The following is a 12,783-nucleotide window of genomic DNA, read 5'->3' on the forward strand; positions in this document are numbered from 1 at the left end:
TAAAGTCAAAAGACGGACTGCACACAAGTAATATATTGTTTGCATTGACTTCCTAATTAACATTTGAAAAGAATTGCTGCATGGTTGTGAAATATTTACTTCATATGTATATTTATTGGATACATTTCTTAGTTACTTTATAAGAACTTCACCTTTATGACATATCTATTATATTTTATCTATGTAATTATCTTCAACTAAAATTATTCACCTAATAACCTGTGCTGCAGCTATTTTCACTTTCTTTGTTGAGTTATGTTCCAAATACAAACCACTAATATTTATCCAAAAAAAAAACCCCCTCATAATTCTTAAAGCTGGAGCCAGTAAATTTAGTCTATTTTCTGCCCAACACCAACTTCACTCCATTGGAGCTCGAGCACAAATGACAGAATACACGAGTCAGGTATTCATGTTTTTATTGTTAAAAAGTACTTCAGATAGATGTTAACTTGAAATTATTCTGTAAACTGTGGCTACATTCCTTTTACAATTTGCACAGTGAAAAACTTCTACAGGGAATATTTAACACATTTTCCAGCCGACATTTCAGACCCATCCCAGATTGAGTACCAAAAAGGCCCTAATATCATATCTAAAAAGCACTCCATGTGATAATTTAATGATTTTCTGCACTGAGAGAACATAATACAATACGCTGTCACGTGCGGGAACTAATTAGACCTTTGAAGCGCTTGAAATACAAGAGAAAAAGCAACGACAGTGAGTTGGTCCTGCATGAACTTTAAAAGAGGACTTAATATACCATCTTGTCAATAGTGCTATACTGATACTCAGACACTCAGTGGCTTTGCTATAATGCACTAAGGCTCATTGATTCAAGTATTCTGGTGCATTCAAGATCCCATTTAAAATCATGTGAAACGCAATGAAGTAGAAGTTTGATAAAAGTTCCACCATTCTTTACAAAAATTAACTACATTTCTGGACATTTACAGTCACCTAGTTCTTTAACTTCTATTAGCGGTAATTTGTTTCTAATAATTAAGGCAACAACTTCACTGAACAGAAGATGCCAGAGAGTGGGGGGCAGAAAGCACCACAGAAAATCCAATGTGGCCTATTTAATACCAGCTCTGAATGAATCTGATGTGAAACATGTGAAATGTAGTCATCGAAACAGAATGAAAATAATAAAGTCAGCAGCTTCTGAATGAAAACCCTGCTGAGTGGAATAGTGTAAATAGACTATTAAGCACTTGGAAAACCTGCGTTCGTCTCCTCTTTGACAAAAAAACAACTGGAGGCATCCCAAATGTTGCATTTCTCTTCATCTTGCTTTGCTCCACCCATTTTTTTTTCCTGTCTGGACCCCCAATGTCGCTCTGATTCCAACTGAGGGATGCGCGCTGTGGAGCAGCCCTGCTCTGATACATTACTCCTGGTGGTCCCTAATCCCCCTCCTTCGTCCCTATATGAGTGAAGTGCATGTTGAAGTTGGTCAGACGGAGGGCTAGCGCTTAGCTTTGGCTTCCTCCTCTTCTTTTGCTGTTTGGAAAATAAATGAATAAATGTCGGCTTAGTGTTTTCATGTGACAAGATATAATTTGTTACATTTTCAGCTACTACAAAAATACATACGTTTTCAAAAACGTAAAAAATCAGGGTCGGTCGGCACCAATTATAATTGTAATTACAATTATGACGTAGTTATAATCGTAATTGAAAAAATATGTTGCTGTTGTAATGAAAATTTAATTGTAATTGAGTTCAGATAACTGCCTTTGTATATTAAATAACAATCGTACTGTTATATTTACATATATAATACTATTTTTAATACAGAAAGTCAATTATAATATATAACTATTAAATATTGGAGAAGGTGTAAGATTTAATAAGTTTACTTCTTCCTACCCCTTTTCAGGCATGCTAATCAGATATGAGATATGTATGTATGCATGTTGATAGGTATGTGTGGGTCAAATTAAACAATTTATATATTTTTTGTATGACTATTTTCTTAAGATATCATTTATTTTATTTATTAACATCAAATGGTGTATATATTTTTGGATGTGTGTAAATATAGGAATATTTGATATGTATGTGATTGCACAAAATGTATTAAATGTCACATGCCTGGAAAAATAAAATAAAAAATCAAAATATAAAAACTGTCAATTACAATTTCATTAAACGCAAAACTGGGGAACTATGTTTCAATTCTATGGCTACACATATGTAGTTAATTATTAAAATATGTTTCATATTAAGATAACCTGTTACTTCTCCTGAGGATAATTTTGTCTTTTAAAAAAAAAGTTTAAATTGAGGGATATAATGAAATAAAAAAGGCTCAGACACCCACACCAAAAATTTTAATACCAATATTTCCATGGATAATGAAGGCTAACAAGGTAACCAAGAGATGAAAAACAAATTAAATGATAGATATCTTTTTTTGTGTGTATTTTACAGATGATTTAAGACATGGGTCAAAACCGACCCGTTATAAGAGATGCTAACAGGAAGCTAACACAAGAGGAAGGTTTTGTGGGCTTATCTATAAAAAGCTTAGTAATTGTGATTAATTGTAATTGAGAATGCAATTGTAATTGATTACAGGTAGAAATAAGAATTGTAATGTTAATTGTGATTGGAAAAAAACGCCGGTCGACGTAATTGAACATGAATATAAGAAGATATAATTGGCTCCACACAGGATACAAGAGGTGTTAAAAAAAAAAAAAAAACAATTCGCCGATACAACATCACATGATTCTCTGATTCTAAATGCATCCATAACAATTTTTTTTAAATTAAAAATAAATGAATAAAACATTTGCATTTATTTTTTTTAACCTTTATTTAACCAGGAAAGTCTTTTCCACTGCATTTGACATTGTAACTGCACAAAGAAGTGCTCTGAAACCTGGGCATGTTGACCAGCTTGTGTTTTTTCAATAAAATCTAAAAAGAAAATACTAACTTTATGCATTATTTTGTTGTTCTAGGCATATACCTCAGTTAAGTTGTACTAAAGTCAAAGTTGGTTTAAAATCCACAGACAGATTGTATGTTATTTTTTTATTTTAAGTTGTTGGCACATGGCATGTTAAAGTCAATGTTTTGAGTGTAAAATATGCCAATAAAATATATTTCATACATGATGTTCTCATGAAGGTGTACACATTTACAGATCAGTTGTTTCTTAAGTCATATATTTTAAAAAAAAAATAAATCGCAATAATCGACTTTAATATCGCAATGTATTGTATCGTATTGTGACCTATGTATCGGGATACGAATGGTATCGCCAGATGCCAGGCAATACACACCCCTACAGGGTATGTTGTTGGGTTTCTTACCTTTCCTGAGCTCATCTCTCTTCTTGGCAGCGTCCTCCCTTTGCTGCTTGATGATGGCTAGTCTGGCCAGGTCAGCTCTCGCTTGGTCAGTCTTACCCTCCAGATGGAGCTTCATGTAGCGTTCCTTGGATTTCTGCTTTTCTATTTCCTCTCTGTCAAAAACACAAAGAATAATGCAAATTAAAAAGAAACACACTTTGTATTAGGGAGTTGTTTTTGATTTTTTTTAAAGAAAAAAATGAATAAAATCCACTTGACTCCCACCTCTCCCTGCGAGACAGCTCTTTGGGTGCACTGACATCAACTTCAGTCACTTTCTTGCTCTTCTGGGACACACGGTTAGGATTTTCAATCTCTATAAGCCCCTCGACTCCACTCCTCTTCTTCATCTATGTGCCAAAAGAGACGTACGTAAAAATTCTAGTAGTGAATACAAATATAACAAACCCATCTAATATGACAGTACTAATACGTGGACATTTCTTTAACCTCTGAATCGTCTTCACTACTGCTCCCATCCTCAGAATCAGACGAGCTCCCTTTCTCTGCACCGGGATTTTCTTCCTATTAAAGATAAATAAAGGATCTTTGTCAGACTTGAATGATTGTCCACATCTTGTTTAATAAAGAAAAAGAAAGGTTTATTTATTCACCAGCTCTTTTTGGGCTCTCATCTGTCGATCGATCTCCTCTGGGTTACTGAACTGCTTCCCTCGGCCCTTGTGGCCCTTTTTTCCTGCAACACAAGTGTTCAACTTAGGTTAAAGCTTTCTCCAAACATATGAACAATTTAGACGATTAAAAGTAAAAACAATACTAAAACATTTTTATCGCATTGGATGTTTGTTTTCATGCAAATCTATTGATGGGTCATCACAAAAACACTCCCCATTTGTGACATTTTGTTATAAAATAAACTATAAAAGAAATGAATATCGATATAGGCGATATTGCAATTTTCAAAATCCCCAAAATGGAAAACTCATATCTTGAATATTGGTACTGTATATCACCCAGCCCTAGATGGTACTGCCCAACTCATTTTAGCTCAGGGGCAAAATACAACCAGTTTGATCCCAAGTGGGCTGCAGATTACAAGTGGAGAAAAAAGTTATTTCAACATTAATTTTACCTACTTTGCACTTTAACGTAGAAAACGTAAGGCACTGATACATTTCCATGCAATAAGTGACACATATCAGTATATCAATATTTTATGACCAATTTTTGTTCAATTTGCTGAGATGTTGTGGAATAATTTAAGGAAAATTTAGCATTCTTTTGGCAATTTGAGATTAAAAATGACTGCCATAATGTGAAACAAGCACAGGAAAACTGTGAGGGGTTTCATTGAATTTGTATTAGCTGGCAATTTACACAGTGATAGATGTCTTCGCTGCTAATTTTTTTTTACTAGGGATGTCCCGATCCAATATTGATATCGGATATTGGTCCGATATCAGCCAGAAAACGGATATCAGATTTTATCGGACTGCATCTAATATATCTGATGTATATTATATTATATTTATTTAATTGTAGAATACTGTAGATATTATGTTGAAGGTTCAAATGTATGTAACCCATTGGTTAATAATAAATGTGTCAGTTTACTTTATACCTACTGTTGTTGACTATTGTTCTCTGTTTGAGTAGCATCACTTGATCAAGTCTTTTCTCACATTCCACACTATAAAAAAAAGTCATAAATGTATTTATGATTTGTGCTGATATTGTATCAGATCAATATCAGCCAGTACTCAAAGCTGCAATGTCAGTATTGTATCGGAGGTGAAAAAGTTGTATCAGGACAATAGTAATTTTGACTTTCGCCTGCTGGCTAAATTGGATGCTTGAAGGGGTCGGATTTGGCCCCCAGGCCTTGAGCTGGGGGCCAAATCCAGTAGTGGGGGGGCCAAATCTGTAGTGCTCTACAGATTGAAAGACAATAAACGTTAATGTGCACATAAAAAATAATTCTTAAATAATTTGGTTATATTAATGCAGACATGAGCAGCTGGTGGCATTAGGTCTAATTATGTGCAACCCTCAGAGTATATGCACAAAATGACTCAGAAAAATGAGAGGCAATGATACAAAATTCGAAGTGTCTATTCATACGGAGGCGTATTTATTAATAGACCACGGGACTATTGACACGAAAACATATGTTTTACAAAAACTTATGAATACACCCCGGGACTATGACACGAAAACGTACGTTTTACAGATCTTTTACAGATGGGCTTTCACTGTGCCAGGATGGCCGAGTGGTCCAAGCGTTTGACTCAAGAATTCTCTCTTCCACTGCCGTGAGTTTGAATCCCGCTTTTATTATAGATATTTTTTTTTCATTTTGACATATTTAACATGGCAAATTTCTTTTTAAAAATACATATAAGAAAAATATTAACATTTTAGGACATTTCCTCGTTTAGAGGGTTAGGGTTAAAATACATATACGAAAAGAAAAAAAAAAACATTTTAGGGTTAGGGCTAAAACTGACGGTCTTTAAGTCACGTGGTGAGCCTGTCACGTCACCTCAACTGGCCAATGAGGGGGTGCTCCGTACGGATAGTCTATTGATACGTTTCCGTACGAGTAGCCACGGCCTATATATATATAAGATCAGACCATCACATTTTTGTGGCCCCCGTTGTAATAAAAGCTATTAATATCTGCATTAGTTTATCTGTACCAGTACATGGAGACAGATCTCATTCACAGGTAGACCAGTTTTTAGTGACAGTGGAAAAACAATCGGGGTTTGTTTTTACAAGGAGTGGTTAAGATTACTTTTTTTCTTTTTAACTTAAACTAAAATTTCCAAATTCATCAGGGTACTCAGAGCTCACAATGACGTATTCAAGTTCTTAGGATCCGCCTCCATCTATCACCTGAGTGATCAATACTAAACTGATGAGTCACGGAGACGATAAACGACTAAAAGACAAGAGCCGTTGCAAAATCTCTTGCTTGTATAAACGCGCCAACACAAGACTGAAACATAGCTTCATCGTGACGCCAAAATGCCACAACTTCAACTTAAAAAGCATGAACAACAAACGCAAATAACATGAAACCAGCTTTTTCACAAATTTTACCGAAATAAGTACAGGCGCTTGAATGAAAAAATAAAAATAAATTTAATCAAAGCGACGTGAAGGATCTTGAATCCCAACAAAACCACACCGCTAATCAGATAGCATGCTAACAGCTAAACACGTTACACTGAAATGGGAAAAGCTGCTACTTAGACAGCTAGCTGTCGGCTAACTCGTAAGAAACGAAAAAGCCCTATTTTTGAGGCTATCAATACTTACCACCACGTGGCATTGTACTAATGCAGGTTTATACAAGCAGAAAAGACCGCAGTGTCGCTGAATAAAACGATAGTTTAGAGGAAAACCCGGTAGTTTAAAGTGCAGGAAGAAAAGGCTACAAACTACTTCGTCTCTCCCGCTGCCGCACCGGCCACTCGCTAGAACCCGCGCATGCGCAGTCCGGGGAAATAGACAGCCGCACTGAAAATGAATGAAGCGTCATTGGGTCACGTGTTTATTCACAGAAGAAGAAAATAATAATAAACAGTGAGACTCTTACGTCACCTCATCTGTTTTTTATGCTTATTTAAGGCTTGAATTCGAAAGTTATCTAGTTGTGACGATAGTGAACAGGTTTGTTGTCATTGTTTTCCTTTTTTTATGGTATCTGTGCTTAGTTTTTAAGATCAAATAAAAAAATACAAATTCAAACAATTTTGCCCCAGTGAGAATCGTCAATACAAAATAATAATTAAACACGACGTGATGTTAAACTGTCCCAAAGAAGGTAGTAACATGAGATTTTTGCTTTTTCTCAACAACAGACACAGGGTTGAGGTGGATTCTAAACCCTCCCAATCAAGACAATCGTGAGGAAAAATATTATAGAACATTGAATTAATTGAATCTGAAATTACCAACAACAAAAATGTGTTATAAAGATGGAATAAAATATATCTTATTATACAAATAAGAGTGTATAAATATTAATCAATTGTTTCATGAGTCTCACAGAAACCAAATCTTTATATTTTCACGAGAGATATTAAATAAGACCAATGATAAAAAACTTTTAAAAAAAACTTATCAAATATTAAGTCATAAACCTTTGCATGTGTGCTTACCTGGCAATTATTATTAAATTATATATATATATATATATATATATATATATATATATATATATATATAATACGTTAATTGTTGAATTATTATTACTATTATCAAATATAATAGTAAATATTATTACAATAATGTACAAATTATAACACTCCCACCATCACCTATATAATTATTATTTAAGATCATTATAAGAATCCATTTTCTCAGTTTTATGAAACAGTAAAATATAATGGGGTCACACCAAAAAAAAAGTCTTACAAAATGAATTGGAACCTGGCAGCTTGTAACTTAACGAAATTCCATGGTCATGTTCATACTTTAGTCTCTTTATTTCATCTATTTGTTTGTTTTGTATATTTACCCAGATATTCAATCATATGAGCCAATCACTGTGAGTGGTAAAAATTGGATAAATTAAATAAATTGATAAATACTAAAAATGATTGTTCTTTCAGTATTTGGACACTTCCCAAGGCGGTTGAGGATCCTAGGTTTTGTGGAAAATAATGAATTAACTTGAAGTTAAAAATTAATAGTTTTGGATTCTAGTTTAAATTGTGTATAATCCTGTGGTCTATGGGTGCTTTTTAACTCACAATATGTAAGAATGTGTGTATTTGATCATCTTTCTTGGTTTTCTGATGGACTGCTGAACTTTTCAGGGTGCACCCTGCTTTGGGCTCTATTTACACGGAATAGGCCCCAGTGTCATTGACTCTGATTGAAGAGGAAAATTTAAAAGTGATGAAAATAACGGGTTTGAAGAAAAATAACTGAATTTATTCACATTTTAATACAAAAATAGTAAGAAAAACAGAAGAATGTAATAACTTTTCAAAAAATCTGTGACAAGTTGGACCAACAAAAGACTGTATAAAGAGGGCATCAGGCTTGATGTGTCACTTTTGCCTTCGATTTTGAATCTTTATATCTTCCCCGTCTTTCCCCATCAAGTGGCATTCAACCGTTCTCTCTGTCAACTGGGGAAAAATGATTCTTGGAGTTAATGCACAGCAAACTGAAATAAATCAACTGAAAAAGCAGCATTGGTAAAGTCAAATTGCTATAAATTGATCAAATGTTAATATAATTACATTATATTAACTACGCTCACAGGTTGAAGTTAAGGTGGTCAGAATCTGAAAAACATTTGAAAGGGACATATCATGCTAAATCCACTTTTTTAGCCCTGAAATGCATTTTGTTGTATATTTAGAGTGCTTAGAAGTACAGAAAAAGTCAAATTAGTCTCTTCAGGTGTTCCGTAGATATCTTTATATTCTGTTTTGCTCATATTTTTCAATCTGTTTCGATTTTTCGATTCTCTATTACGTTTTTTGAACTATTACATCACAGTATTTGCAGCGGAACTGCCAAATTAGTACATCAACTCCAGGTCCAACACTTCGAGCAATCCGCCATTTTTTGTTTCTCGCTTTTATTTTGTAGTCCAAGCTCAAGGATGCCTAAGTTATGAGAGGATAAGTCAAAATGTTCGGTTGTTGGATGTAGTAACCCACACGCTTCATTACACCGTCTCCCAGCATCAGAACCTTTTCGAAGTGCCTGGATGAGTTTTATTTTTCACAGAAATGTACCCACATCTGAGGGTAAGGTCATTTTTGTGTGCGCGAAGCACTTCAAGGATGACCGCTTCGCCAGTATGAAGAAGGATTTGCCGAAAGACTTTGTCTGATTGAGGGGTCAATTCCTTCTATCTTTGGAGACGACAAACAGAGCACTTCGGTAAGCTGTAAATAACGCTAAAAATTGTGATAAGACGTCCCTGTCATTGTTTTGTTAGCATTACCACCGTCTTCAGACTTCATATGTTAGCGCTGTGTGCTCGTTTTAGATCCTTGATGATATGGCCTACGTGATTTAATTTAAGTCTAAAGTTTTCATTAGTCATTTCATTTTGCCGTTTTTGTCTTTGAAAAGACTGTATTAAAATGCATTTCGTGACGTTAGCTTGGCGCTAGCGTTAGCTCGGTGCTTGTGTTAGCTCACTTGTTAGGGTTCTGCAGGTTCATCATCTTCATTTTCATCTCGCTCCGCTGGGTCCGACTCTGGCTGGAACATGTAAAGCTGGATGGACAAGTCTTCTGTTGTTGACATTTTGTAAATAACCTCTGAATAAAAAGTTTATGCGCTGCTCCATAGCCGTATCTCTTCTATCAAACTACAAAAATGGCCGAGCAGGGTGGAGTTGAACCGAGTGTCACCTGAAGAGGGGGCGGGGTATGGAGTGTCTCATTTGCATTTAAAGAGGCCGCACCAAAACGAGTTGCTCTCAGAAGCACATCAGAAAAGGGGTAGAAAAGGGGCCTGTGGAGCTATAATAATGAGGAATTCAGACCCAAGCATTGCAGCTCCGCTTTATATAGACCACAACTGTATGATTTATATGTAAAAAGGAAGGATTTAAAACCATGACATGTCCCCTTTAAAGAAAACCACTTGACATCTGTTCTGACATCTCACCATATCCAAAAGAAGATCTATCTTCAGTTTCAGTAGATTATTCTCCTCCTCCAGTTGGACGTTTCTTTTCTTCACCCGCTGTAATTCTTTACCTGATGTGTTCCCACCAGCTTCTGCAAGAAAAAAGAAATGTGTTGTCCATGCATTGAGAAACAGTCTTACGTACATACAGTATGTGTATAAAGTAAAAAGTCATTACCTAAAATCCACTGTCCATCATCAAATTTCCAACTTTGGCCTCCAAGTTTCATTGACGGAGATCCATACTCAAGGCCCAGCTCTATATCTCTGATGGAGCGATCCATCTTATAAATATAAAGGGGGTTAAAAAAAAAAAAAGGTCATTAAGAGGTTGGACTTTTAAAGGTGTTTTAATCATAACAGACAGTATTTGTCATTTCTTTGGGATAATAATAATAAACATACATTAGCATAAAGGGAGCATATTTGTCTGTTCCTATGTTAATAAGAATATTAAAAAATCTACATTTAAAACAGATAAAAAATGTGCTATGAACTTAAAATATTCAGTTCTAATATATAGAGATAAATATACAGTTATATCAGAGATTTTAGATGCAGGCCGATATAATCCAATGCTCTTTTTTAGACCGATATTAATATCGGATCAGAACATATGCAGCAGTACAATATCAAACCACTGCAATCATCTCATTTGTAAATTTATAAACAGAGCAGTTTTGTCCCTGCATTTTTATACTATTTTAATTTGCTATTGCATAACTTTTTTTATATTTAATAAACTGAAACGATAAAAGTCAAAATGTCATTTCATTACACTGACAAAAAAGAAGCAGATGAAATAATGATGACAGATCTTTATCTTTAACTTTTATTATTATTATTATTATTATTATTATTATTATTATTATTATTATTATTATTATTAATCCAACTAGTTAGTCAATGACACACTTTCTAGATCATAAAACAATGGAAGCTGGCTTCTGCCACTGAAAAAAACAAAACAAAAAAACACTATAGCAAGTCACAATTATGAGTAAATGAAGTCATAATTATGAGAAAGAAAGTCATAATTAGGAGAAAGAAAGTCTAAATTATGATAAAATTGTTTTTAATATAAATTTATAAAAAAAACATTCAAATATGTGACGGCATTATTTGCAATAAAGACTTTATTCGTGTACTTCTACTATTTTCATACACTATGTACCATTTGTTGAATTCTAAGAACTGAATAAACAGCCAAAATATGTGTTTTGAATGAATTACTAATCAAAGTGTAATTAAAAATGGTAACAGTCGGTGTTGATAGACTGCTGCAAAGGCTCAGTTTATATCTCATAATTATGACTTTCTATCTCATAATTATAACTTGCCTTAGTGATTTTTATTTTATTCAGTGGCAGAAACGGGCTTTAATATAATATAAGACCCATTCAGCCAAGGTTAGTCAAATAGATCTAAAAATAAATTACAAACAGTTTGACAGCAAATAAACACGTTATGGTAAATCAGAATCGTTTAAATAGTGGTTAACTTACCGTATGAAGGTTGGACAGAGAGGCAGATTTCCGTGGAGGAACTTTCTTTGGACTGAACGTGTTTCCGAAGAGCGGCATCTTTAATGATCTTTTCAGGTCCTGGTTGAGAGAATTAAACATGATGTATTGTTAGCAGCTGTGCTATCACCAAACACACCACTTGGATACGCTGCTTGTTTACGATCACTGAGCAACTACTAAGCAGCTAAAGCTAGGAAGCTAAGCTAACACACTCCAGTTGCGTAAAATATCTCATACCTGACTTAAAATTAAACCGTCTGGTGCTTGTGTTTACTAGATACAAGCGGCTTATACATTTACCTCCATAAAGCCTAAGTATTAACGGTTTTACTACTCGATAGTTCAATTTTCCGTCGTCCTAAAACATTCTTGCTGCTGCCTGTCAGTGACCAGTACGTTTACTTTCAACGCATGCGCGTGGACTACGTCATTTCACTTCAGAGCTGCTGGGACGTGATGATTGAATGTAAACCAACCATACGACGTTTGTTAAATATTTATTTATTTATTTATTTATTTATTTATTTATTTATTTATTTATTTGAATAGTACACATTTAAATATCTGAATTTTTTTGTCGTGTGTTTAATTGTTAATTTGAAGAAAACGGATAAAAAACACAATCAAAAACCAAACAAGAAAATCAGATAAAAAACAAAATAAATCGAAATTCACTCAAAACATGTATTTCTAATTATTTTTAAATTTCAACCTTTTAAATAGGACACGAGCCGACCGGATGGAGACGCGTTGCGCGCATGAAAGGATCTGAATTCTGAAAAGATTGGGCACTGACACTGCCGCTATGTAAACGTGAAAGTAATGAAATAATCAGTATTTGTATATAATAGTTGTCAAATACAGTATAAACAGTATTCATATGGTTGAAAGCTATGAGTAGGTTCATTATGGTATAACCATGAGCACTAGAGACACCCCCTATTTTGCTGAAGATAATAGAAACGTCCATTTTAGTAACTATGTCCCCGTCGAGATTTAATACTAAGATGACATCATACTATTATTATGCAGAGAAATAGACACAGTTCACCCTCTCAGGAGCGCAGCCCCAGTGGCCTAATGGATAAGGCACTGGCCTCCTAAGCCAGGGATTGTGGGTTCGAGTCCCATCTGGGGTGGTCGTTTTTTGCTCTCAATTACAGACATAGCATTGCTTATACATTTTAGGAATAATCTAAAACAGCCCTTTGTTGAAATAATGTATTCTTTATTTATTCCTCGTGTATCCTTGT

The 12,783-nt window shown here is 34.5% G+C and overlaps 2 protein-coding genes and 1 non-coding gene across 5 annotated transcripts; 1 reads left to right on the forward strand and 2 right to left on the reverse strand.

Annotated features, from left to right (window-relative positions):
* Positions 1–402: 402 nt before the first annotated feature.
* Positions 403–6,834, reverse strand: pdap1a (pdgfa associated protein 1a). Its single transcript, XM_028476168.1, has 6 exons — positions 6,657–6,834; positions 3,986–4,068; positions 3,822–3,896; positions 3,597–3,721; positions 3,333–3,484; positions 403–1,509 (listed from the first exon to the last, which is right to left on the reverse strand). The coding sequence occupies exons 1-6, from the start codon at positions 6,667–6,669 to the stop codon at positions 1,475–1,477; spliced, it is 483 nt and encodes a 160-aa protein (XP_028331969.1). The 5' UTR covers positions 6,670–6,834; the 3' UTR covers positions 403–1,474.
* Positions 6,835–8,257: 1,423 nt separating this feature from the next.
* On the reverse strand, positions 8,258–11,946 carry cby1 (chibby 1, beta catenin antagonist). Of its 3 annotated transcripts, none has more exons than XM_028476639.1 (5): positions 11,831–11,946; positions 11,510–11,608; positions 10,183–10,288; positions 9,984–10,096; positions 8,258–8,479 (listed from the first exon to the last, which is right to left on the reverse strand). In XM_028476639.1, the coding sequence occupies exons 1-5, from the start codon at positions 11,834–11,836 to the stop codon at positions 8,399–8,401; spliced, it is 405 nt and encodes a 134-aa protein (XP_028332440.1). In that variant the 5' UTR covers positions 11,837–11,946; the 3' UTR covers positions 8,258–8,398. The 3 variants fall into 3 exon arrangements, with proteins under 3 accessions (XP_028332440.1, XP_028332441.1, XP_028332439.1); XM_028476640.1 differs by having other exon boundaries at positions 11,768–11,940; XM_028476638.1 differs by having other exon boundaries at positions 11,510–11,940.
* A 650-nt stretch (positions 11,947–12,596) lies between these two features.
* On the forward strand, positions 12,597–12,669 carry trnar-ccu (transfer RNA arginine (anticodon CCU)). Its single transcript has one exon. It is a non-coding gene; the product is annotated as a tRNA-Arg (tRNA).
* The last annotated feature ends 114 nt before the right edge of the window (positions 12,670–12,783 follow it).

The sequence above is a fragment of the Gouania willdenowi genome, chromosome 19 (genome assembly GCF_900634775.1).
Source record: "Gouania willdenowi chromosome 19, fGouWil2.1, whole genome shotgun sequence".
Lineage (NCBI taxonomy): Eukaryota > Metazoa > Chordata > Actinopteri > Blenniiformes > Gobiesocidae > Gouania > Gouania willdenowi.